This window comes from Haliaeetus leucocephalus, unplaced genomic scaffold (genome assembly GCF_000737465.1).
Source record: "Haliaeetus leucocephalus isolate CR32 unplaced genomic scaffold, Haliaeetus_leucocephalus-4.0 Scaffold156, whole genome shotgun sequence".
Classification (NCBI taxonomy): domain Eukaryota; kingdom Metazoa; phylum Chordata; class Aves; order Accipitriformes; family Accipitridae; genus Haliaeetus; species Haliaeetus leucocephalus.
In genome coordinates, this window is record NW_010972592.1 from 1,120,276 (window position 1) to 1,147,408 (window position 27,133).

Below are 27,133 nucleotides of genomic sequence, written 5' to 3' on the forward strand. Positions count from 1 at the left end.
CACATGGTGATCTCTCTTTACCTGCCAGTAGGGTCTCGTCACCTGTGAGCAGTTTGGGTGGCCAGGCTTAATAGTAAAAGGATTCTTCAGCTGGTGGTTGTGTGGGGTGTATGGGATTTTTTTAGTATTCTGTTAGCCTTACTGCAGCTGTTCTACAGGCATGTCATTATGGAGTAGTCCTCTTTCCTTAGCTTTGGTAGAGAAATGCACCCCTCACATGTGAGGAGGAGAATGGGCTTTGATGCTTCTGAGGATTAGGTTAGCAAGGCATAACTTTCTGCCTCGAGGTATGTCAGCACCATATAGTGTATGTGTAGATTAGTAAAGTTATGCTTGAGGTAAACTTTCTATCACTGAGTAAGATGACTTCTGTTATTAAAATCACCCCTCAGAGGAAATATTGGACACCTCTACTTTCTGTGTATTGTGTAGACATCTTAGTTGGGTCTTCTTTGCTCCTTTCACAGACACTACTAATTCAACAGTGTTACAGCTTCAGTCAGGTAAACCATTTAGGTGGACAGTTCTGTAATTTGCAATAGGAGGAAAATCCATTTACATTTAGTTATAGTGCTGCTGAGAAGGTTCTGAAACCATTGACTGCTCTGGAAGGAGGAGAAAGATGGGTTTATTTCTTACCTACGTTTTGAATTCTACACACTATATTATCATTTTTCCCCATCCTGATAAAGAAATGCTTCTTGAAATGCATCTCACTTTAAAAAGTCTTTAAAATGTAGCCAGCTATACCATTCAGAGCTACATACCTGTTGGTTATGTAGGCATGGCCAGCCATTGCGTTCACACAGGAGAGAAGTTTTTAAGCCGAGAATCCTGTCTCTTCCTAACTTGTTTTGCTGGACATGAAGCATCTAATCCATGCAGTTAAGTTAGTAGGAGCAAACATTAAATTCAGAAGAGCTCTTCCAGCCTTAGAGGGTCTTGCAGTTCTGAACAGAGCACTTGGAAGTTAGCGTTTGTCGATCCTGAGCCTGTATGGACACAGCCCTAGGTTAGCAGGTGAGAAATGCTTGAAGTTTTCCTTCCCAAGCCGTGCTGTGTGGTGCCATTCAATAATGCTTCATTATAAAGAGAATTTGAACTTAATTGTGGCTTTATGACTCTGTTCTTATTCTTCAATATCAGCAGTATCTTTTGTGCATAAGGAGAAGGCCAGGTAAATGCATCCTCTTCTGCATTCATAGCTGTGGAAGATAGCTTTGAGCAGATGCCTTCAGTCTGGCTTCCCTAATTCATTCAGTGGTAGGGCTAATTATGTATAAGCAGGGCAGTGGTCAAATGTGTGCCAGACCTTCCATCTGGCAAAGGCCTTCAGCTGGCTCTCGGTGCTGTTCTGTAAACCTTGTTATAAAACGTCAGAGGTTTGCATGCATTAGTTCTTGCTGTTCTGCAGATGGTAATGTCACAGGGAAGGCTCCTATATGAGGACAAAGCATGACAAACCAGCCTTTATCTTCTTTCTCTTGCCTTTCATTTATGAATGATGGTAACAAAAATTTAGGCATATATTCAAGATTGAAAGGTTTATTCAAGACACTGTGCTTTTCAGGGACTCTAAAAAGGCAAGTAGCACCTTCCCTTAGGAAGGCATTTCTCTTAACTATGGTTTTGATTGGTAAATGATGTTTATACAGTCCTGGGACTTAATATCTTCATTTGAATTGAATAAAGCCAGTCGAATACTGTTTGGCACTAGGCAACAAAGTACATATGTTAAGATGCCAAGAAGAGACTCTGCTGAGCTCTAGATGCTTCACATTCCAGACCTGTTACCTTGTAAGTGTAATATTTACTGGATTTCAGTCCAGCTGGAAATGAAGAGCAGGCCTGTGGAGGAGAGGAGAGTTAGGGAGATTTTAAGCTTGAGGAAGAAAAGCTTGAATGAGCTAGTACAGCATGCTAAATTCTTCCTGGGAAACTGACTTACATGAAGACATGTAAAGAACAGTCACTCATGGGCAGTTTATTCAGGCTAAAATCAATGTGCATGGCAGTAAAATTAAAACAGAAAAAGGAAGGGGGGGGCGGAATGAAAGTCTACTCTAGCCATGGATGAAAAGCCCTAAGCTTTTGTGTTTGTAAACATGAATGGATTCTTACACGGGCACAAGAGCAGTTTTAACGCTTTTGCTCCTGTGCACACTTTGCTTTTGTACCCAGATGGCTTTGTCTACTCAGAGGACTTCTCCTTTTAGAAGAGATCGTGGTCCACAATTCAATTGGTGCTTGCAATCTCTGTTTAAAAACAGCTGGTAAATGAGCAAAGCTGAATTACTGGAACTCATAAACATCTTTAATCTGTGCAAATCATAAAGTCCAAAGCCTGACAAGAAATGAGGAAGCTTTGCAAAATCACCCCAATATTGCATGTTTCAGTCCCATGTGAGCGCTGCTGGAGAACGATTTCAGATTCTTGTCTACCAAACCAAAATATCAGGGAGAAGCTGGATCCAGTTCAGTTGGACTTTATTGGATTATGCCTTCATGCTATTGTAGCTGAAAAAAATGCTACGATTCCAAATATGATGTGTAACAATTGTGCAAATTCCTTAATCCTGTTTTCCATTCATTTATGTAGTAATTAAAACCATAGACCTGGAAAGTATTTTCACAGGCAACTTTCATTTGCAGAGGCCTATTTAATTTCATGTATTTTATGACTGTATATTCAATTTTACTCTCTTCCCCTTCCAGAAGAGAGTGAAACTTGATGGTGTTACCTTCATTATCAATCTGTGTATTGGCTCAGTTTCTTACAAGTTGTACGTTATTCTACCGCACAGAACGTGACAGTGTAATTGGGGTGGGGCGAGGGGTATTTCATTTTGTTCTCCTTAGAGGGCACCATAAAATGCTCTAATGAAAGAATAATCATAAGCTTAAGAGGAAGGAAAGTTTTAAGGGACTAATTGAAGAGGGGAAATGGCTGAGTGGTTTAAAGGAATGAAATGATGGGAGAGCTCCAAGTGAGATGAGGCAGCAAAAGTAAAAGAGCTACTACCAACTGTGATGAGTGATAGACGTACACTTAAAAACTGTGGTCATAGGGCTGTATAAGTATGTAGACAGAGGGAGGAAAAGGATAGTTCATGGTTTGATCAGGAGACAGCAGTTCAAAGGTGCATCGCCTTATGTGCGGTAGTCTGCAGCCATAGGTAACAGACAGTACTTTGTGCTCCAGACCTGCAGCAGTAGGACCCTACCCCTTCTAGGTCCATGTTAACAGGAAAAGCAACTTAGAGCACTGTTTATAGTATACTCTTATGCAGTACAGTCATCCATGACAGAGCAAAGACCGCTGCCCTCCTGGGTTCTGTGGGATGCACTGTTTAATTTGATCTCTGTGCAAGGGATCTATGTTAACCAACGTCTGTCGGTTCAAAGTGTACTCTCTTCCAATTTTAAAAAGAAAAGGGGTTTTGGGAGACTGGATGGCTCTATCTAGACTGGAATTTAATCTAGGCTGGGGAGGCCTGGAGAGCATTAGTGGCAGGTGGCTGTCCTTTGGCCAGTTTGAGATGAACAGGATGAGCTCAGCCTAGCAGGTAAATCTCTGCATGCTCACAGAAAGTTGACACTCGTTTTCATCTCTGTCACCAAGAGTTTGAACTGGAAGGCCACTAACAGCATAGGCATGAAAGCTATCAGCCACTATTGCTCCTGCACAGAGGAGCCCTCTCCAAAACACAGGTTTGGGTAGGTTGGGAAAGCAGTAACAAAAATCACATTGCAAGTGTGTGGTGCATGAAGGATTTGGTCCTGTAAGCTCTCCTTAGTCTGAGGAGTTTCATGAGGACTGGATTCCTCCCATTCTCCCTCCCAGCTAGGGGCTCTGAGGCAGGAAAGCTTCTAAGTTTTGGCTGCATAGGAAAGCTCATAGGATGACTTCAGCAGGATTGTGTTTAAAGTGAAGCCAATGCCTATGCTGTTTCTCTGAAGCGGAGTGGTAGGCTTCTTGCCCTGTTATTCTACTAAATATTCAGACTGATTTTACCACTTATCTTGCATACATTCACTTCCAGTTGGTTGAACCACCCTGCAGATGAATAAGAGGGGAAGTAAAATGTTTGACTTGAAAACAAGAGAAATGATGTTTGGATTATTCTGTGCTAAGGTAGAGAGACACATAAACACAGCAGTATGAACAGCTTCAACTGAATTGTGAAATAGCCTGAGAATGTCTTTTCACTGCCATTTCCTTGATTTCAACACCACTGAGTTTGTCATGTATGACGGCTTTGTGGTTGTTGTGACACTGTTGGAGAAAATTGGATTTGGGGAAAGTTTTCTTAGTTCTTTAAATAATTCAAAATGTTTTCCAGTTGTGTTTTTTTCTCTCCAGTGCAGCTTTGTTCTGCAGTGGTACATTTTTTGTAAAGTAGATTTTTGTATAGTGTTGCGTCGCCGTGGCAGTGTATAATCCTCAGGATATATCCAAGGGATTTCCAGCCATCCTATTGGATTTCATAACAATAGTTGCGATTAGAAGCCCTTCTACATGGAAAATTAAAATGCAGATGCGTATTCATGGGCTTAGAACACAGCTCAAGTCATCCAGCACTAAAGGCACAAGTCGGAGCCTGTGATGACTGTGTTTGCTGTCAGAGTGCAAGCTGTACCGAACTGATGTTTAGTGAACGGCCTAATTTTACAGACGTAGACGTATGACGGGTAACCACAGCTTCCCTTAAAAGAAGTATTAAGTCCGTTTCCTTGGAGAGGTTAGCCTTATATGCATACTAGCCTGATTTCTAGCATTGAAAGTGTATGCCTGTGCTCTGATCCAAGGATCGGGCTTAATCACAGTCCTCACCGGAGCTGCCTTCTGAGGTCCCAAAAAGACCGCCCTGGTCCCCAAGTCTGGGGGGACCTAATGCGGGTTGTCCCTGCAGGACCGCTGTCCTGTGGCTCTCACCAGTCGCCTGACCCTGTGGGCTGGCTGCCTTCTCTGCCTTTGGTGTTGCTGGAGGAGCACCGCTTTCTTCGCCCACCTGTCACCCCAGCTTTGGTGCCTGCAGAAACGCTGGAGCTGGGAGGAGGGAGAGACGCGGCGCATGCGCTGCTGTGTGCAGGCATGCCAAGCTCGTCTTGTATGCTGATGGGAAGAATAGATTTATAACAGAAGTAATTTTTTTTGGTGAGTCTGATGATTCAATAAAAGTATGTCTGCACAATTTATATTTTTTAAATATAGCTCATTAGGAAATTGGCACTGAGATAACACCGTGAAGCCAGTTTTAATCCTGCTGGCTGGGCTGTCGGTGCAAGTGAAATTCATGAGGAAGGTGCCAGGAAGAGGACGGATTTTAAAGAAATAATAAACATACATAGACTTTCTCAAACACACGCACATACAACTAACCTTACACCTAATCTGCTGTTGAGAAGGTAAAATGTTTTCTTAGATAAAAATTATTCAAGGTTACTTGGGTTTTGGGGGTATGATGACTGCTTAGGGGTTTTTAGGCACTGCAGTCAGCATCCCAATGTCTCTGGGTAAAGCAATACGATATACAAGTAATACAGCTGGACTTGTGATCATGCCTGCCTCTTCAGCCCGCCAGTGGAGAGGTCTCTTGCTACAGATTGCTTCTGAAGATATCTTCAGAATCAGATCACTTCAGTAGCATGCACCCAGAAGAAGGTTGGGAAATGAAAGAAAAAAGCTCTTTGTTACAAGGAAAACTGTTGGTCAGTCTTGCAAATGTCTGATCTGTTTTAAGTCACTGAGGTCATTGCAGCCATAAAAACTGAGCTGAACAGTGTCAGTTGAGTCAGGTTTTACTTTGCCATTGAGAAAGGTTTGTGTTCCCTGGTGAGGTTTTTTCTTTTTGCCCCCTCTTCTCCTTCTTCTTTCTTCTCTCTTTTCTCTCTCTCCTCTCTTTTCTCTCTCTCCTCTTTTTTTCTTCTCTTCTCTTCCTTTCTCCTCGCCTCTCCTCTCCTCTCCTCTGATAGGCAATTGTACTTGCAATTATTGCTTATGATTCCTAGCTGAAAGAGGAGCAGCCCTTCATGGCGAGAGATGAAAGACACTAGGAGTATTTTTCTTACATTCCACTGTAGGCAGAATAGCAAAGTACATACCTGAGAAGTTTCCAAACACAACACACATCTATTTACATATTTGATTTCAGTGGTGATACATGATAACCTGGGATTTCATTCAAAGGATCCTGATGTGGATTTGAAAGGAGTTGTTCTTCCCTGAATGTTCACAAAATAACTGCTGAAAGCTGAAGGACCTTTTGTTGGCAAACTAAATTCACGGATAACAGGAGGCAGAGAGGCTGGAGACGGTTTTCTTGTGCTGAAAATCCTCTCTGTGCTTACAAGTGTGGGGGTAAATTCCTGGCCCTTTTGAAAGCAATGGGAATGTTTTATCGGTGACTTCAATGGGACCAAAACTTCACTCAGGTTTCAGAGGGGCTTTGGTAACTCTATAACTTGTTCTAATGCCTGTTGATGGACACAGCAGCTTTCCTGTTAGCTTGTCGCATGTCTTCCCAGCAGAAAAGGATCTGTCAGCTCCTGTTGGGAATGCATGATTGTGGGCTTGCTGTGATGGCATCCAACCCAGGAGCAAGGGACACATCTGAAGATGCGTTTTTCTCTTTCACTATTAAAACTGTAGTGTTGCATAAGCAGAGGTGAGATTATAGGAGGATTATGTTTGAGAGCGAGTGAGCTGTTGTGCTCTTTCTTTACCCCGTATGTTTTAACCTGCCACAAGATTAAGATTTCTTTGTTGAGAAACAAAGATAGCAGTATGGTTTGTATTTACGTTCCTTCTTGGCTCCTTTGCCTGACAGGTGACCTGTAAATAGGACTTTGAGAAGAGGAGAATTGAGGTCAGACCTTTCAGACTTTCTAAAATGTGTAGAGATTTGTATATGCTGAAAGATGGTCCAGAATGGAAAAATCAGGATTTGTTGCTCTCCAGAATACTCCCGAGTAATTAGGTTACTCCAATTAAGCATTGCTCAACAGCTCAAAATTTAGACCTGAAAATAGCTCTCATGATCCATCAGTGTTGTTCGCATTATCCAACGCCTGCATTTCAGCATGGATGAGGGAAAACAAGCCAATAGCCTGGAAAGCTTTAAAGGCAAGCAGAGAGGAGGGTCTGGTGAGTTCACGTGAGGGAATTTTTCTTCAGGAGATCCATCTTCAAGCAGTTGTAAAGTCAGGGGCAGAAAGTGTCCACTGAGCACCATGCACCTGAGGGGGACTCGCAGGTGTTGCCATGCGAGGTGCTAGTTTACCCCTGTTTCCAGTTACTCCAGTTTTTGCAAATAGGCAAATAGCCTTTCTTGCTGGGAGAGAAAGATCAGGCGTGAGGCTCTGCTACACATGCTGCTTTGTCCCAAGAGGGGCCATCCCCTGGGAGGGACTCCACGCTCCTTTTTAAGAAATAGGAGAATTTGGCACTAGGCACACCAAGTCTGCCTGGGTTGGAGTTTTGTTTTTGTTTTCCAGAAAGGGACTGAACAGCTTCCCCCTTTCATTTTAGCCAAAGGTTTCAGTGATTTCAACTGGCTTTTGATCCTCCTCCAGCTTCAGAGGTTTGGATCCGGGCAGTTGATTCAAGGCTTAGTGCTCAGTCTGACTCTTCTATAAGTTAATACTCAGAGCATTTTGTTTTATAGCAGAAGTGGTCTTCTGGGCAGTCCTCACTTTCTTCAGAGTTGCAAAAGAAAAGTGTACTTTCTTAGAGGAATTCAGTCTTATTCAACAGAACACACTCTCAGGACAGGAGAGTTTGTAAAGGACCAGGACTGTGGCTTGTAATTGCCTCAGCACTGCCCTGTGGCTGTGAAGTGGTAATAACACAAGTTTTTGCAATCTCTGTGCTGATTTACCTTATCATACATTTGAAGATATAAACTCATGCACTCAGTCTGTGCTCCTTACTTTCAGGTGTCTTCCTATACATTCCACAAGTGTTGTCTTTTTGTTCAGGACAGCCTGCACAGGCAACTGATTTCCTCCAAACTAAATTGTGGAGCTTGTCCAGAAGGACTATGTGTGTTTTTCTTAAGTATTTTTCTCCCGTTCCTGAAACACATTCAGATTTTCTAATCTTTGCAAGTGAGTAGTGATGGGGGACAGGGAGGGTGTAGAAAAGGTTACACTAGCATTGCTCAGGCAATACACCACAGTGCTTACAGCCTGTCCCTAAAGAAGGTTATTCTATGAGCATTGGTTTTTCATCACACACTGGTTGGTTCTTGCTGCCTCTGCTCTCGCAGCACGGCACTTTTGTGGGGTATTTGTTCTTTAATCGTCCAGTCAAGGAAAACATAGGAGCTGATGACACTGACACCCAGCACTGACCAGTGGACCAGTACTGTATGGACCAGTTACATGAAGGCTGGAGATGATAAGCGATATCAAAAGAAAGGGCGGGAGAGGAAAGATGCATAGGGGATTTTTCTTACTTTCCTGCTTTTTTGGTAGATTTGAGGGTTTTCTGTGTAGCTAAGTGACTTGGCCTCTAATCCTGCAGATATGTTTTTGAATTTTTTTAATCATTCATATTTTCTACATATGTGGCTACATTCCAGCTCGCAGAGACTGACAGAATTTTTGCTTTAGGTTTTTAGGCAAGGTGAGGAGGCAAGATTTAAGGTGAAGGTTTTCTGTAAGCGTCAGCACCCACAGCTGGGACTAGCTGGCCAAGAGAGATCCAGCTCCATTTCAGTGCCAAAACCCAAAACTGATGTTCAAAAGAACACAAGAACAGTTAGGCTCTTTGAAAATCAAGCCAGAAACATCCAGTTGGAAGACTTCATTCTAGGGACATTTGAAAAAATTTAAAAACCACGAACAACAAAAAAAACCTCAAAATACTGGGTGCTAAATACTTGAAAATCTGGTCTAGTCTTTAGAGCCTGGCTTAAAGCACAAAAGAGGTTAAACCCTTTCTGCTTGCTGTACATTAGCATTCACAGCATGGTCTGGGAAGGGAAGCTGGGTCTTTCTGTGGGAGCCTGTGCCCACATTAAATCTCCGTCCCGTTGCAGCAGCAATGAGTGACACAGTAACGCCTCTGCCTCTCTGTTGTTCACAGGAGAATGATCACATGGACTTTGAGGCTTTTGATCATCTCAGATAAAGCAGAATGCTCCTGCAGTTTTTCTCTTTGGTGTTAAATTTTACTCTCCTTTGCCTTTTGGGTGATGGAATAGCTGCAAACTTTTTTTTCAAGAAGGGTTCATTTGGGGATCTGTCATAGCCCAGACTTCTCGGTTGTTGGTGTTGCACCTCACAGGAGGTGAACAAACGTATGTGATGCTGGCCCAGCAGTTCTCCTTTATACAGTACCTGCAGGAGAGGGAGGAAAGAAGAAGCCATAGCTGATTGTTCAAAACAGGTATTTTGTCTTCCTTCTTTCTAGCTGGTGTGAGTAGTATGGATTTTTTCAGGCTAAACAGTGTTTCGGACTGAGCCTACAAAGACTGGTAGCTTCACGAGAATAATTGTGAAAGGGTGGCAGAGAGAGAAAGTCCAGTGGAAAAAAAGGATTTAAATGAGGGCTTTCTGGCTGATAAGATTCACTTAAATCAGACAGTTCAGTGGTACAGGAAAACTACAGCCCTTCTTACAATGGTCTCCAGGCCAAATTAAGGAACATCCAAAGTCAGTTTCAGCTGCAGCATGTAAATACAGTTGAGGTTGAACTGGCAACATGATTTGGCCCAGCCCAGGGAGATCAATTACAACAACAACAAAAAAGAAAGTTTAAAATGGGTTGTATTGTTACAGCCTTAAAACAGCAGTGGTAGCTTTTCTTGGCAGGGTTTGATGCCCAACGTAGGACTCATATCCAGCTCCAATGTGCTAGTGGAGATGAAGTGACATAAATTAGGGAGTATGTAATGAGATGCCCTTCTCTTTGCATCTCTAAAATGTCCCACAAAGCCAAGACTTAACTTGTTTTGTACCAAGAATCCCATGCAGCAGCTTTACTACGACAACACCAATGATTTGAGTTTTATTTTACTACTTGTCTTTGTGAGAACTTACCCTAAAATTTCACTTAACTCTATGATTCTCCAGTGGCTAATTACACTGTCTCAGTGTCCTTACTATGCCAGTTGCATTTTGACGCAAAGATGACTGCAGGATGTTTTTCACCATTACAGAAATCAAGAGTACAAAAGACAGTTACGTAAGAGTGTCAAAGTCCATCAAACTCCAGAGCAATAGGAGTACCTTGAAGGAATTAATTATTTGGGTAACTGGAAACAAGACTACCATATCAGTGTGCTATTGAGGTCATAGCTTTGGCTAGTCATCTTTTGATTCAGGCTTGGTGAAGCAATGAGGAAGTAGCAGCAGAACCAAAGGCCCTTGTCAGATTTTAAGTAAGGAACACATAATTTCATAAACATATCTTCAGAAGATTCCATATTTGCCTCATTGTACCTATCTCTTCAATCTGGAGGACATCCTGGGGTTGTTTACTTTTCATATATTGTCATAGATCTTAGTGTGTTTTAAAAGAGGATTAGCAAATGGTTCGACAGTGGAAAATATGTCACAAAATCTGGTAATTATGTAATTATTCTTTTCCAAACCCATGCCCACCTAGACCTTCACTGGTACATATTTTTAGGTCATGTGGAGCTTTACAGAGACAGTGTAGGTAGAAAAAATAACCCATGCATTTGTGCTATGTGAGCACTGCCAAGTGTCTTTGATCTGAGCACTCTAGAGTCTACTAGTGACATTTATTGAGTCTTCATAGCCAGGTTATGGCATAATAATTACACGTATGGATTCCCTGCTGCATATCAGGAGCTCTGTGTGTCATCATTCCAAAGAAAGGAAAAGTTAACTAATATAAGAAGTTACTGAAATAAGAAAACATCTTCAGAATTGGCTTCTGTTAGTGTAACTGGTGAAAGAAAGTCCCTGTAGGAGTGAGGTTTTGTTTCTTTGGGTTTTCTCCAGGAGAATCACCTCAGGGCTCTAATTGAGGCTTCCCCATGTGACTGCAGGGACAGGTCCAGGGGTCAGCATTGGTGGTAAAAGAGGGAAGTGGTTTCAGATTTCAGTCTTCAGTTGTTCTGATGCTCAGAAGGGTCATCCAGCAATTGGATCCCCAACCTGCTTTCTGTCTGTCTGTCTTTCTGATGAAGAAAGCTCTGTCTTCCTTTATATATGCCTCTCTGTTTCTCTTGTTAAGTGTCGGCGTACCCATGTGCAGTAAATACCAAGACTGAAGTTATTGGGAAACGTGGAATTGTGAACCATCCACATCACTTTGCCATGGATAAATTATCTATGAGCTGAAGATTCCTAGTGGCCAGTTTCTGGCATGGGTTCTTTACCAAAAAAGGTGCAATAACAGGCCTTGTGTCTTAACATTGCACTGTAGGTGCACGCATACCCCGTTCTGCAAGAAGAACTGCTCCAGAGCCATTGGGTCTTAGCTGAAAGCCTGATCCACTGTGTTCCCAGCAGGTTTTTTTCTGACTTTCAGTGCAGTGACCCTCCTCAACAGCTGATGGTTGATGACAGATAAAGGTAATAATTCATTGGCAGCTTTGTAGGTAAAAATGAATACTGGAGTAAGGCTCTTACACTGCTTTTGTACTCTGACTTTGAACCCTTGCTGCAAGAGGCTGGAAGCAATGTCTGAGTGGAGAGCAGCACAAGTATTTCTGTCCAAGAGCACTGATTAGCTAATGGATATACTCATAACTTAATGTCATAGCAGGATAGAGTTTCAGAGCTAATGGAAAGCTGATGTACAACTGATCTACCTCTGAGGGCCAATCCCAGTGTCCAAATATGACCTGTAGGCCTCTGTAATTTGGTTCACTGTATTTATATACCCCCTTTCATTGCAGAGGCAGTTTCCAGCAGAATTCTGCAGTCACGTCAGGGTCAGGGGGGGTGAGCAGAGTAATTATCCGTGGGCTTTGGGAGCCCAGATGCATTAAACAAGTTTCTGATTTCTTGGAGAGACTTTCCCCTGGAAAAGAGGAGAAGATTTGTGACCCAAGTGTGCCTGAGAGGAAGGATGGGATCCTGCTGGAAAGATGTGCCATTACAGCTGACGAGCTGCCCATCCTTCCAGCAGTCTTATGCATGCTGCTTTACTTACCACGTCTGGATGTCCTTAAAGGCAGCCTGACCCGGCTCGTGGCAGGAACTCGTATGCTGAGCAGAGAGTAAAATTCACACGGGGGAGAAACGATGTCACATTATGCTGCTCGTTACAAAAAAAATGTAGGATTTGCTATCAGTGAGCTGAAATCTAAACAGCCTAAATGGTCCTAATAGTTAGAGGGGTTAGGGAAGCTTGCCAGAGCGTGGAAAGCATAACAACTGCATTTAATAACAATCAAGCTACTCTTATAAATATTTGCATGTGCTGCTTCAAAGCCTACTACATGGTCATTCATGTACTGCAGTTAGAAAGAGGAGGAGGGGAAAAAAAAAAAAGAGGGTGAGAAGAAAAGGGCACTCCATGTTTTGTAGCTGCCGTAATAAAGAATGGGCAAAGCACCAGAAAGAAAAGAAAAAGGAAAAGAAACCCTCCAAAGTTTAATAAACACAAAAGGGAATAAAAATAAATCTTTGGAGCATTTATTATAAGCCCTTGATGGAAGGATTAGATTGAAGCTCTCAGCCTTTCCAGTGTGGGTGTATGTGTGAAGTCGGCCTGTCTGGCCTCTTCCAACGAGAAGAGAAAAGTTGTTTACATTTCCTAACTTGGGCTGTGCATATAATTGATTTTTTTGTTTCAATAGCAGAAATGAAAATTCAGAGGGGGGAAAAAAGCCTCGTTTGGATACGTTTGAATTTAGGTCTTTTTCCTCGCCAGAACAAAAGCCCAGCTCTCAGAAGAGCTGTGTCAGAGTGTTTTGTTTCTCCTGAAATGTCAGTACACGCAGTACTTGTGAGGAAAGCTGTGGAAATGCAGGGCTTAGTTCATCAAACACAACTGTGGAAGGCAAAAGTGTCATCCTTTTATGCAGGAGATTCCTGATGTGGGGAGCATCTCCAGCATGAAACAAACTCCTTCCATTCCCACTTTTGGTTTAAGGGAGCTTGACTCCATCTCGCTCTCCTCCCAGAAGCAATGTCTGGGGGTCTACGTGCTGTTTTGGATGGTCGGTCAGAGGATGTGTTCAGTCTCTCCTGTCAACGATGCTCCAACCTGGAGCAATACTGCGTACTGTTGAGTATTTTGGGATAGGTCTGCACCCCTCCCATCAGTGCTTTTCTGCTTTGTCAGAGCAGGGCTGCTTTCTGTCCTAGTTGCTGGCACAGGAGCTTAGAGGATGCTGGAATTTGAACAAAGTCAGTAAGAAGCACAGAAACCACAGTGTCCTTATGCACTTAAACACCCACATACCAGAATACGTTTTAACCTGGCAGTTTGGACTGTCCTGTGTAAAGCAGCTGATGAAGTTTCAGCTTGTTCAAGAAAAAACAAAACCAAAAAGAATAAAAAAACTAAACTTGTGATGCTCGGTGTTCGGCAGGCTAGAGGGAGGAGGGAGGGATGCTGCCTTCACCTTCTCCAACTGTGGTTTATAACTCTTGTCTCAACTGTACTGTGATGATTGTGATTATGGTTATTACAGCTGGAAGTCTTCAGTTTTTTGAGGGTTGAATTAATAATTTAAAGATGATAAAAATGGAATCTTTCATTGCATTTACTATTACCTCTCTCCAGAACAAAAGAAATCTGTGTTTTCCTAGCTACAGGAAACATACTGATTTAATTCCACTCGTTAATGATAATGGTTCAAAGAATACTTAAGGAGTGTAGTCTGCAGCAGGGTAACTGTGTTTGCAGACTAACTTGGTCAGAGTCATCCTGGCGTCTACTGGAGTCATTGGGCCAAAATCAGAGGGGAGTCCAGAGGTATCCAACGGAGTCCGAATTGATACAACTGTCAGGTTAAGGTGGAGTCACAAAGAGAGATAAATTGCAGCATCTGAGATCACTTAAAGGCTAATCCAAAACCTTGCAGACTCCATAGAATTCTTTCCATTCCCTTAAAGAGAGTTGCAAGTCTCAATTCTCCATCTTGATTAATTTTCACGTAAACCCCAATTCTGCAGTCAGCCATTCTTTTTCAGAGGAAGGGTTCCAGCTAGTAAAAAACCCTATTTTTTTCAGCTGTCCATTAGTAATGCCTTTTCCTGAATTGACTTCCTATGGATACTGTCGTGAATGATAGAATAAAGAAATCAAATTTCTTATGTGGGTCTTTTCGAGGTATAAAACTATCTTATAAGAGAGACGAAACTTCTGTAAGGCAAGAATTCATTCTTATTCATGGTGGGTGTCCCACGTCTGCCTTCCAGTAGAAGGTAAATACTTGTCCTCTGTCTATACAAATGCACATATGCAAACACAAAAACATGCACACTGAAAGAGTATTCCTTCTCTGTCTATCTTCCTTCTGTATGAAAGAGAGAAAAAATGTAAATGCACAAATGGTTCAGGAAAATCCATTCAGATACATATTCACAGATTTGTAATATACAGTATCGAAAATATAGAAACTGAAAAGAAAGACTACAAATATAGCATAAGAAAGTTCTAGAAATAAGTTAGAAGCTAAATATAAATCAAACTGACAGTTAAATAGGACTTTTCAATCTGAAATAAAGTCAAGATGGACAGGGTTTGTCTGTGCCAGGGCGAGTGGTTGGCTGTTAGTTTGGCTTGTCCACAGGGAATGAAATGGTAGGTTGATGCCTCAGATAAATGACAGGGAAGGACAACTTACAACTCGTCCTGGAAGCATCAATCTTATATATACATACTATTATGCCAAATTATATTCCTAGTAGGATTAGGTTTGGCTGAAGAACAGTAGTAGTCTCGGAGTTCCCTGTAACAGAAAAATAAGTTGAAGATATTATGTCTCTCTTAAATGAGGATATAATCTCTGAACTGAGTAGCTTTTATAAGAATTTGCAAAACATATGGAAATTAAGATCATTGTTGCATAAAGTTAAGCTTTTCTCAGAAGACCCTCATTTGGTATTTTGAGGATGACCAGCACTAATGTGTTGCTCATGGGAGAGAGGAGCAGTTCTGGTGCGGGGATAATTTACATCTCTTTTTCTTTGAGTTCTTACTATAAGATTGTAGCAGTTTTCTGTCAATGTGCCTGGTAGGCAAGAATACTGATCGTGATGCTTTGGGGTTTATTTTTGAGCATGGCAGATGTGAAAATTTGAGAACCTTTTTTTTGTTTCTTTAATTAAATGGGATCATAAGGAAGCCTGGGGCTTCCTGTTTGTATTTTACCTCTTTACCCATTTGCCATACTGAGAGTCTGCTTTAGGAAGTATTCTTTCAGAGGTTTTTTTTTAAGTATTTTGAGAACATGAGAGTCATCTCTCACTTGTAACACATTTACAGTTGAGGTCAAGATTATTTCTTTACTGTCAAAGATATTCTCATAGCTAGGATTGTTTTTAGGAGTTTTTACCTTTGATCTTTAAAAAAGAGATTTTGGCTCAATTATGTAGAGGATGTGTGTTTGTGAATTTTGTGAAGACAGAATAAATTTGGTTTATTTCTCCTGTGGCTGACTTGTACTTGGTATTTATTCTGTAGTCAGTTTGAATTTAGAATTATTCAAAGAGCTACAACAAATCGGTTATTAAATGGGTAACTGCGAGTGGTGTTGCCTTGTGTAGCCAGGAGCTGCTATGTTGCTCAGAAGTTCTGGTAATAGCAGCCAGTCTAGAAACACTAAGTAATTGGAAGAAGGTCTTTAAGTTATTAATATGTCTTATTGATGAGAATAAACATTAAGGATTTATTCCAACTATCTTTAATCATTAGTAGTTAGAAATAATGGTAAACGTACTGGACTTGGCTTCTCCCATCTCTTTACACAGAAGTGACAACTTGTGTGTATTATATCTATTAAGAATTAGGTATGTTCCAGAAGAAGGTACTTTATTCAGTTGATGGATGCCTGGATTAATGGCCTGGATAGCCAGGGGAGGCTGCGGAGCAGGAGGCCTCGCTGGGATTTCGGACAAGGCCTGGGTCTTTCACAGGCGCTGAACTGCTCACCTCCCTAATGGTGAGGCTGTCATCTCCTGCCACTGCATGACAAATCCTGAGCTACGTGACTAGAGGGAAAACTTTGCATTTTGCAATTATTATCTGAAGTCTTCCTGCTGGCGTGGCCCCAGGGAGGCCTGTGAGCTTTGCTTCCTCAGCTGAAAATCCCCCCCCTCGCCCCCTAAATACAATCTTCTTCTTTCCTTTTTTTCCTCTCTCCACTCCAGTTTTCACACTGTAAGAAAAGAGGAAACCTTTCCCTGGGTTTGAATGGAGTTTTTACTGCCTCTGAGTCATTTCGACTCCTCTCCGAGTTTGGCTCTGCAGTGTGAGGAGAGCCCTGGCAGCAGCAGGGCCAGGAGGGTGCCAGGCACGCAGGGAGGGTGGTCAGGACACCGGGAACACAGGGAGGGTGGTCAGGACGCCAGGAACACAGGGAGGGTGGTCGGGACACCGGGAACACAGGGAGGGTGGTCGGGACGCCGGTGCCGGTTTCTCCTGGTGCTGCTGGCCGGGACGGGGTGGGAAGGCCTCAGACGATCGCTGAACCCTTTAGGGTGACCCAGGTTGTGCAGAAGTGCCTTGCTGCTTAGGCTCAGTCAGGGTTGACAGCTGGGAAGGAGGAAGAGACTGTTTTGAAACCTAAACTGGTATGTTTAACACTGTTACTGAAGACTTGAGTCCATTTTTCTGGGTTTTTTTCTGCTTTCTCCCCAATACATAGTGGGGGGGTTGCATTTATGGCTTTTACTGCTTCCAAGTGGTCAAAATTCATGTAATTCTGCTTATAATGTCTACTACCTGCTTGCCTTTTCCCTCCCTTTCTTCTTCCTCTTCTCTTCCTGCCCTTGTCACTGTAATCAGAATGAATATTTTGTTCCAATAAAACCCTTTAATAACTAAATGTGAAACAAAAACTGAAGCTGGCTAATTTATGCTCCATATTCTGGGGGGAAATGGGCTTCAGAGAACATACAGAATCAGATGAGTTGCTGTTACTTGTTGTCTTAGCAGAACCCTGTGAACTCTATGCAAGTCTGAAGGCATTTTCCAGATACCAACTGCTGTGATTTTTTCCCAATTTATAAGCATCTGGGATTTTCCACCAGTATGTTGAAAGAGGGGAGGTTTAAATGCATGACCTGAAATAGAGTTGGAAATAGTTGTTAATCTCTGTTAATATGGTATTCCTATAATCAAACACATGTGGGGTTGTTCGGGGGTTTTTTTATTAAATTGTTAATAATATTAAATTCACCATTGGAAACTGAATCATGCTACAGATTTTCCCCTTACTGAGGCTGTCTTGTATTACACTGTTTGAAGGAACAATGTATTTTATCATTACAAAAAAATAAAATCATGCTGCCTTCTTGCAGATGCCATCCCACCGAGCTATTACAGCCTCTACTTCCGAATCGTCAGATTTGACGTCTCAGCGATGGAGAAAAACGCCTCCAACTTGGTGAAGGCCGAGTTTAGGGTCTTCCGCCTGCAGAACTCGAAGGCGCGGGTCTCGGAGCAGCGGATAGAGCTGTACCAGGTATGGTGGCACTTTGCACGTGTCAGCTCCCCGTCTTTCTGCAGCAAACTCGCCTTGTACCCATCTAGCAGGTGGAAAAAACCACAGGGAGAAGCGGTTGAGTCCCATCTTTCCAAAGTAGCCTCATATTTCCTGTGCCTTTCCTACAAGGGACTTAATTCAAAATCATATGAAGCTGAAATGTGCAAACTTTTTCTAGCAAATGTCTTCTAGAAGAAACACCCTTTTCTGCGCACTGGACTGTTCAAACATTGCTTAAACGTAGAAAAAGCGTGATTCCCAGTTGAATGCAGTTCAGGTCCACAGGTGGTCACTGGGTGCTTGGCTTCATGACTGCGATCTGGCTGCCTTCTGTCCAAAGGGCAGGCTGGCAGAAAAGTTGACTAAATAGCGTGTCATTTGTTGAAGGCTAGGAATCTTTAATGAGAGTCGCTGTGTCATCTATATGTAACAGCCATCACAGAGAATTACACAAGTCCCTGTGATGCTGCCGCACCAGCCTGTTGAAACGATTGTATGTTCTGGCTTGACCTCACTGTTCAGACATCCTAAAAGGAGTTGATGGCATCTCTGGGCTTTCTGTTGTTCTACTTTTGAGAGCTGTTAGTCAGCCACCTGAAAGGAGTACAGCTGTGGTTGCCTGAGCTCGGTTCATTGCCTTTCCGTGTTTAAGGAACATGGGACACAAAGGGTTCAGCGGAGGTAGAGAAAAATTGCCTTTGCTTGGCTGGGATTTTGCCTTGTGATGAGAAACAGCTGGAGCTTATTTGAGAGAGCCTGACTTCAGCAATCCTGTGCCCATAGAAATGACTGGCACCTGCATCCAGGGCAGGTACCTGGGTCCGTTAGATAAATATATAGCTGGTGAGTAAGGCAGTTTCTTTTTTAGGCTGGGTGGGGCATATTGAGTGAAGTGTTAGGTGAATAATGAGTGCAGGTTATTGTAGGATTAGGTCTTTCCTCCACCAAGTAACAGGCAAGCCAAAGGCAGGGAGCTCTGAGTGTGTGTGCCAGGCGTATTTTAGGCATGTTACTTTGCTGCTTGGCCTGTAGAGAGGCAAGATGTCTCTGGTGCGTTTTGCTTGCAGAGCACCTATTAAAATGATAAAAGCTGCCTGTTAGTTCCTCTCTCTGCTTTACTTCTTACAAGCTCCTGTAGCCTTTTCTGTTGGTTGTTTTTCCCCTGCTTTGGTCATACTTATTTCTTGCAATCTTGTATGCAGCTCTCCCCAAAACCTTGTGTGGAGGTATTATTTTAGCTCTGTGATGGCCAGTCTGAACTGCTTGAGTTCCTTGGCAGCAGATCTACTGCAGGAGCATGAGACTCCCTAAATACCACTGCATGTAATCTCCATCACAACGTGTGAGGTTAGCATGCAGTGTTTAACAGGAAAAGCAAAAGCAGGGAGAAATTGAAGAGGAGAGAAACATGATCCTTGTGGGTCCCTTCCAACTTGAGATATTCTATGATTCTGTGATGTATTGTACAACCGTGCTATAGAAAGCATCCTAAAACTTAGTATATGGTTTTTAGAGATTAGAAAGAAGAAAATCTTAAGGAGCTGAAGGTGAGGAAGGATGGGTAGGAGGCATTGGTGCCACAGTGATGCTAGAGGAGCTCCAGGACTGCGTAATGATAGATGGATAGTGCAGATAGGGTTGTCTAGCAGTGGATGAAGGTACAAACATGGGAGGTAAAAGGGGAGAATGAGGAAGATGCTCATTTCAGTGGAAGTGGGAGAGGCAAATACATTCTGTAGGGCCTGAAGACTTCTTCAGGTATCTTTGCTTCCAGCATGAAAAGCCATGCATGGAGAGCAAGCCTTGCAGAGGAGATTGCTGGTGGAGTTGGCACGTACAGCCACCACTCCTCCTCCGTGCATAAGCACTACTTCCTGTCTTGTGAGATATGTGCTAGACTTGCCAGGGCTGTTGTGCCCAGAAGGAACAATGTGGTTTTTCATCTTGCATAAGCAACATTTAATTATTAGGGTTTGTTTTTTTTTTCCTCCTGCCAAGTTTCAGGTTGCCTAGTGTTTTGCTTTGCTGAGGAGATCTTCTTGATGAGGGTTTTTGAAATTCCTGTCATACCTGCAGTTTCAGGTAATGGTTGTTCCTGTGTCCCCTCGTCTTTTTCAGTCAAGCAGGAAGAGAGGGGCAGAAGTCTTCTGGAGAGTGAGAGCTCTCTTGTTGTGGTTCACTGGGAAAGTAGCTGTCCCTGAACACATGCAAGTCTCCTAACTGCACTCCAAGAGCTCTCTGATTTAGTCTGGTGGCAGTGTAGTAGTAGTATATATACCACTGGTGCAGAAGGGACGATGTTACTCTGAGGGACTATTTTAGGAACAGCTAGAGACAGATGTGCAGCGTAAATGGAAAAAATAAGCAAGCAGAATATAAATATTTTGTTTCTCCTCCTGATTCTTTCTTTGTGTGGTCCTCTGACCTTACAGATCTACCCCTTAAAATGAAAAGAGAAATGCAAGACTGCACCTTTTCAGCTAAGCTTTCCTCGGGCTATACTTGGCTCCCTTTTCCAAACCACATCAGAAAAGGACTTAGTGTTTTCCTGCAGCCCTTGTTTGCACTGACTCCAGGAAGGCAGTCTGGGGCTGCTTGGCGTGGCGAGTCAGGGCCGTAGCCCCTTGCTCCCAGCCCCCAGCGCAGCAGCAGCAGGACCCCGTTCCTGCTTCAGAGGCATGGTTGGAGCAGAGAGCACCCTGTTGTATTTGTGCTAGGAACGAGTGGTTGTGGATCTGTTTGCAGGCCTGCTGCCCCCGAGGTTTTTCCGGGCAGTAGGTCCTGGAGATTAATTCTCATGGAGGTGCTCTGGATGCGTCTGCGAAGCCAGTGGGCAAGTGGTAATCCCTGAGAGCAGAAACAGTTTCTTTAATGTCTGTTTTCACCCAGAATACTTCTCTTGGTATTTAAGGATTAGTCAGCCACATCTGTGTGTTCCTGTGCAGATGGGAAGCACAGTGCACATATTAAGTGGTCTTAGGATGGAAAATAATAAAAACTCATAGAAGTAGTTACTAGAAGTAGTAAGAGGAATTAAGTTTCTGTTATAAGGCTGGTATAAAAGCTTCTGTCTCTTCTTGGCTTTGATTAAGTGAAGCCACAGAAAATTAAATTCTTTAAAGGCACTATCTTTTCTGTTGTTTCCTCTGCCCAAAAGTGAGGGTTAATCTGCTGGTGGTGCTGCTGATCATCAGCACGTTGGAGAGTGGGAAGCTGGAGGGAAGGACGGAAGGAAGCAACATGACCTCAGACGCAGGGAGTGCTCTCCCGCGCTTCTCCTCCCGTCCTTCCACTGCGCCACATGTGCTCGATGTGCTTCTCAATGTGCACCAAGACTTCAGAAAATACTAAGAGGATAAAGTACTTTTGGGGGAGAGAGGAGGAATAATATTAAACAAACAAGTTTTAGCATCCTCCAGTGGCCCTTGCTATGTTTTTAAAGATTTATGCCAAATGCAGGCTTTATTGGAATTTGATCAGATAAAGCTCAGTTGTTATGGGAATGTCTTTGTTCATCAGTTTTCTTGCCTGCTTTGAAGACTTCATCACATCTTTCTTTTATTAAGGTGCTTCTGTATTTATGAATAAAGTCCCTGCACCCTTCAAAAAAAAGCTTGTCTTTTATGAATAAGCATTCCAAAAAATAAATAGGCACCACCGCAAAGCTGGATGAGTGGAAACCCTCGCAGGGCGAAAAGCCGTCCTTCAGAGAGCGTTGTGGTATTGTTTTTAAGGTATTTTTATTATGTACAGACGGTCAAACAATAACAAGTAATAATTACTTCCTATGGAAGCAGTGCCTTGTTTTGTTAACACATCATAAAGCATCACGAAAAATGCAGCCAAAGTGCTGGTTTTTATCGTCATCATTATCCAAGGCTGCTGGGGGTGGGAGTACCCGTGAGGCTGCGGATGGCAGGGGGGGACATACCACAGGATGTATCAGAGCTCAGGCTTGGAGCAAATGAATGGCACCAGGTTAAAGCCCGGGGGGGACATAGGTTTGCGATGAAGAATTTGAAGCAAGCAGGAGGAGACCTTTGGTCTTTCCATGTCCGGTCCATGCCGAGGGCTCCTGTTGAGCTTGGTCGGGGTCTAGGAAGAACCGTCTGCCCTCCAGACAGTGGTAACCCCCGTTTCTTTAAGGGCCTCTCTCCCTGCTTGGAGGTAAGAGGAGGAAGATGCTGTGGAACATATTACCCCATTATGAGTCAGATTTAAATTTAAACCACAGTCGGTTGTTCAAGTACTTCCAATTCAGACAGTGTTTTGTCTTGTTTTTCAGTTAGGGAATACATTTAGAGCGAGCTACTATAGACTTGGGCCAAATCTCCACGGTGCAAATCTGAGGCAATTTACACTGACTGCAACAGAGCTACTCCAGACTGATCGCCATATAATCAGGAGCAGAGGGGCCTTGCTCTCTTTTCTTGCCAAAAAGTGCCGTCTCTAATGCCACGGAAGAAAATACCAGGAAGCAGGATTTGTGGCTGTGAGCTGGCACAGGATGTCTGTATTACAAATATCACCTGGGGCATTTGATTTTAATTGACTGCCGTTGCTGTGACCCACATCTAAAGTAGTATATTTGGATCTCACAATATATGTATTGCTGTCCTGAAACCAGACTTTTGCGATCTGAAAGGTGACACGGTTATGTTCAATAGCAAACGTGCAGTGCTCTTTGAAGTACCAAACTCGGTATAAAGTGTAGTCCTAATAACCTTCTGCTCTGCCAACCTCCTCCTCCTTCTCCAGCCCCCTCAGCAACAGCTCAGGACCAGAGGAAGTTAATTTGTAGAATATTTCAGTCAAATTGCTGCTTTCTCCTTTTCCCAGAATCGTTTTTTGTTGTTGTTCAAAATACTGTATCCCCTACAAAAAAAAGTCAGTACGCTGGAGACCATGTATAGAGTACCTTTGGCAGCTAATCTGTGAATGTGGGTGAGGGGAAATATTTCTCGCTGTGTCATATGCACTGCAATTTGAGAGCTTATCTCAGATGCAGCCACCTCTTGCCAGGAACAGGGCAGTTATTGAAGATGACTTGAAGTGTATATTATCCCCATTAGCTACTGGCACCAGCTGTCACATACTGCCAGCTCAACACTGCCATAGGTAGAAAAGTGGGGCACTGAGCTGCTGGATTAATTGCCATTTGCAGTGCATGTACATTATAAGGAGTGTAGGAATGCGGAACATGGGTCAGAAACCAGCTGCTAGGTTTGGGTTCCTGCTCTTTGGGCTGCAGTCTGGTGGGGTAGCCAAGCCCACATTACACTGAGACATGAGCAAGTTTTAACCAAGCCCTGCAGCATGGGAGTTATTGGGCTGAGGAAAATCAGGGTGGCTTGCTGGCCTTGTGCTAGGGAGCCTGTTGGAGGGGGGAACGTAATGTTGCTGTTTTGGGGAGGTGTAGGAAGCAATGTGAAGCATTGCTGGAGAGAAGCCTATGTGAAGGAGGACAGATGGTGGAAGAAAATGGAGGAGGACGGGAGCAGTTTGGGTGGAAGCCTGTAGGTGGTGGGAAGAGAAAACCACAAGGAGAATCGTGACTTACGGAGAACAATGCAGGCAAAAGGAAGGGAAGAAAGAGGAGTGACTTGCAGAAGAAGGCAGCATCTTAGAAGAAGCAGTAAGTCCAAATAGTCAGATAGCAAAGAAAGTTGCATGCTAGAATGTTGCAGTAAAATCCATGTGAACATGAGATAAGGCTGTCAAGGACAGGACTGAGGAAGAGGAAGGGTTTGGGAGACTGGTGCGTAAAGGGGAGATGAACACAGGAGTACTCTGCAGGATCTAGGGGATTTGGCTAGAAGACAGGAGAACCCACTCTGTTTTTGTTGACTTTGGCTCCTCTTTATTGATATTTTAATAAAACATAATGTGCCTCTGGCAAGTTAAAGCTAAATGCTAGATAAGTTTACAGGATTTTTTTGTTTTGCTTCATTTTATATAAAATCTTTCTTTGGAGCTATCTTAAAATCTCCTAAATGACAGGAAATTGCACTCAATATTTCGGAATCTTCCAGGAGAAGGACCCCAGACCCTCCGTTCTTGTTTATTGCTTATACAACGCAGAGTCTTCCTGCCTGCTTAAGCATAAATCAGACTGAACGGCCTCAGGGCTGTATCCCCAACTTATACTGCACATGTATCTTCAGTGGCAGGAGGAAGGCCCTGCTTGGGGAACAAATGGAGAGGAAATCCTTTCTCAGGATCCATTCTCTTCCCGGAGCTCATCCCCTCACCACAGGGCGATTCAATGAGTCAGTCATGGCGATTCCATGACATAGTCGACTTCCTCTCCCTTTTTGACCTGCTTTAGCCACTCATCTCTTTATCCCCCTCGCACTTCACCCTTAGTTACCTTCAAGCGAGTAGCAGCCAACACTAAGAGAATCCTACTGCAGCTGTAGCCCATCCAGATATAAAAGGGGTTGGGTTATGTGTGCAATATGTTCTTTTTATTTGCAAGTTTGCATGAAGAACGTGTCTGGCAAGTTCTGAGCAGATGGATCAGAGCGCTATGATTTTTTTAAAAAACTTTGGCAAGTACTGCATACCTTTGTGTTTTGGCAGGGGCTCTGCATCTCATATACTAGTCTCTAAAGATTCTACCCTCTGTTTGAGCCTGATTCAGAGACCTTTGCAAGTAATGGAAAGACTTCCATTGATAAGCAGGGGGGCTGTAAAGCCCTTTTAAATCCATAGCACTGAAGGCAGAGTCTGAATTGCTCTACTGCAGAAGTGGTTACAAGAAGAGCTTGAAAATTCACACTGAGAATTTTTGAAAAAAATACAGTCTCTTGCACTAGTGGTGATAAGAAGCTAAGATTTTGATAGCCAGTAGATTCCCAGCTATCGGCAAAAGGTACTGTATGGAAGCTTTGCACTTTACAGCACATGTTTCCACATACAATGAGTAAGAGATTGGAGAGGTTTGCAACAGAATTAAGGGTTTGCTTGTCCTTGTGTCCAAGATAGGATCAAAGACCTCAAACTCAACCAGGGAGTGAGAAAGGACTGAGAATTAGCATGGTCATTTAACTTGAAGCTTCAGAAAGGGCTAGATGAAGTCCCTGAGAGCTGTCTGAGGAGACTTTTGAAATCTGGAACCAGACAGCGAGTGAATCTTTCAGCAGGGTGAATAGTACGTAAGAATTTGGAAACCACAAGTGGCTGCATATGCAGACCTTGGGAATCTGGTTATTCCACTGCAGAGGGTTAGGCTGGAGTCCCCTGCAGGTTTCTTCTAGTTCAGAAGAGGTTATCCTAAATGGCAGTTTTCAGCCATGATGTTGTACATAGCTGAACTTATCTCTGATGTCAACCAGCATTAGCACATCATTTACCACTGGATCTCATTGTTTGGGCTTATTTACTTTGAGCTTACAAGTACATGTCAGGTTATTTCCATTATTTTAAAAGGCCCTTGAAGTTCCAATGGAAACCATGGATAATGACTGATAAGTAAGAGAAAGATTAGTGAGCCTGCCAAGATGTTGTAATACACAAGAACATCGCAGGAGTCTGAAATGACAGAGAAGAGAGGGAAGGAAGGAAATTATCAGGGAGCCAAAAGCATCTGGAGGGAGGAGATCAGAGAGTCCAGAATGAATGGAGAGGAAAAACAGATTAATAGCAGGTTTTTACAAGATAATGCCATATTTACTGCTATTCAGTGATTGCAGAACCCACGCTGGCTGACAGCAGTGATGATCCCGAGTTCCAGGGCAATGCAGCAGACAGGACAGATATTTTTTAAGTGGTCATATGATCTTATTATTAAGTTTTGAAAGTTCACCAACTTGTTTTAAGAAACTGTATGTCGCCAAAAATCTTTCCTAACAGTTGGTGACCGTAATTCTCAAACCCAGCTATAAAATGCCCTTGTTGTTGCTAAAGCTTGGCCTTTGATGTGTGCCTAGGATTTTCTTGGCTGCAGCAGATGTATGTCATTGATGCATCAGCCTGTGTATCATCACTGCTGAACCACATTCAGTTTTTTGTTTGTTTGTTTGCTTGCTGGGGAGGTGATGAATTTATTAGCCAAAACTATTCCAGTGTAAATCATACTTAACTGTAATTTTCCTATTCTTCTGCATCTGATTGTGGTAACTATAGAAGACTAGAAGTAGTTATGGGCCAGACTATCAAATCTGAAATGAACTAAACAAGTTGCTGTTCTGGAGTTCTAGTTATTTGAAAGAACCAGTGTGTCTTTCTATCAAATTTTTTCTTTTTATATGTGTAATGAGTCATGAAGACAGGCTGTTCTGGTGTCTGCTTTTGGTGGTTACTGTCTAGAATACATACACTAATGTGTTCATTCAGTTATCCTCTGCTTTAGCTGCCTATGTATATGACAAGGGGAGTAGGCAAAGGAAAATTTGAGCAAAATAATTACTCTTCTATTAACAGAGTCTTGGGGTTTGGAGGTTTTTTGGTTTTGTTTTTGAACCAGTATAATTAAACTGACACCAAGTGCTGCTGCTCTGCTTCTATCAGCCTCTGATATGCCCCATTTTTTAAAGAAGCCATGTTTCTGCTAATTTTGCAAACATTCTGCTTTGTTTGTTATTGTGAATTATAATACTGTTCTCAGTGTACTTTACAGTTTACAAAACACAGACTAAGACAATCCTTGTCCTTACTTTTATACTCAGAACTGTGTGATAGTTACTTGAGAGTATAAACATGTGTGCATATAAATAAATAGTTTCATCCTCCAGTATTTTATTGAAGATTTCAGCTACTTGATACTTAAATTTTAAAAAAATATATCAGTTAATGCTCTCCAGTTGATCTGAAAAATAAGCATAGCAGGTGGCAGAAGTAATTTAGAGATCAGTATTTTCTGGAAACTCGCTTGTCATTCTTCTGAAACCAGTTCGTGATAAAACTAAAGGTTTTCACTGCTGAGTGCCATGGTCATGGCGATTTGGGGTACACTTCCAAGATGGCATCATCGTCCAGCCTCCTCTAATGGAGGAGAAGGAGCACAGACAAATCCCTGCCAGCAGAGCAAAGGGTCTCCCCCTGAAGACTGAGCAGAATGCCATCGCAGAACCAATGAAGAGTAGATTTCAACAGGATTTATGAAATACCAGAAATCTGGCAGGCCTGATGAGGGTGGCATGTGAGTGCTGTCGTCACCCAGATCCCCGACTGGGCTTCCTAAATACGTGTAGCTGTACAAGCAAAAGCAATGCTTTATTTGCATCTGGCTGCTACATGAGCCCTTTCCTGCGATTAACTGCATTATTCATATATTCACATGTTTGTTTTGCCTTGATCTGCTGGCAGGAGCTGCATGTATGTGATATCTAGAGATCCTTCATGAGTACTTGTAAGATAATTTTTTCCCCAGGTGTTTTTAAGAAAGGTCAAAATAGAAAGAAAATTGATAAGGGGAAGCTTAGCAGTGCCCATAGAAAAAGATAGCTGAAAGGCAGGGCTTAAGTGTACAAGATACTTTGTCAAGA

General features: G+C 42.8%; 1 protein-coding gene across 1 annotated transcript in view; it reads left to right on the plus strand.

Moving 5' to 3' along the window:
* Positions 1 to 27,133, plus strand: part of TGFB2 (transforming growth factor, beta 2) — a 63,422-nt gene that overhangs the window by 25,143 nt on the left and 11,146 nt on the right. Inside the window, exon 2 of the mRNA XM_010562140.1 lies at positions 17,461 to 17,624. Within this exon, the coding sequence (XP_010560442.1) occupies positions 17,461 to 17,624 (164 nt within the window). The remainder of the gene's footprint in view (positions 1 to 17,460; positions 17,625 to 27,133) is intronic.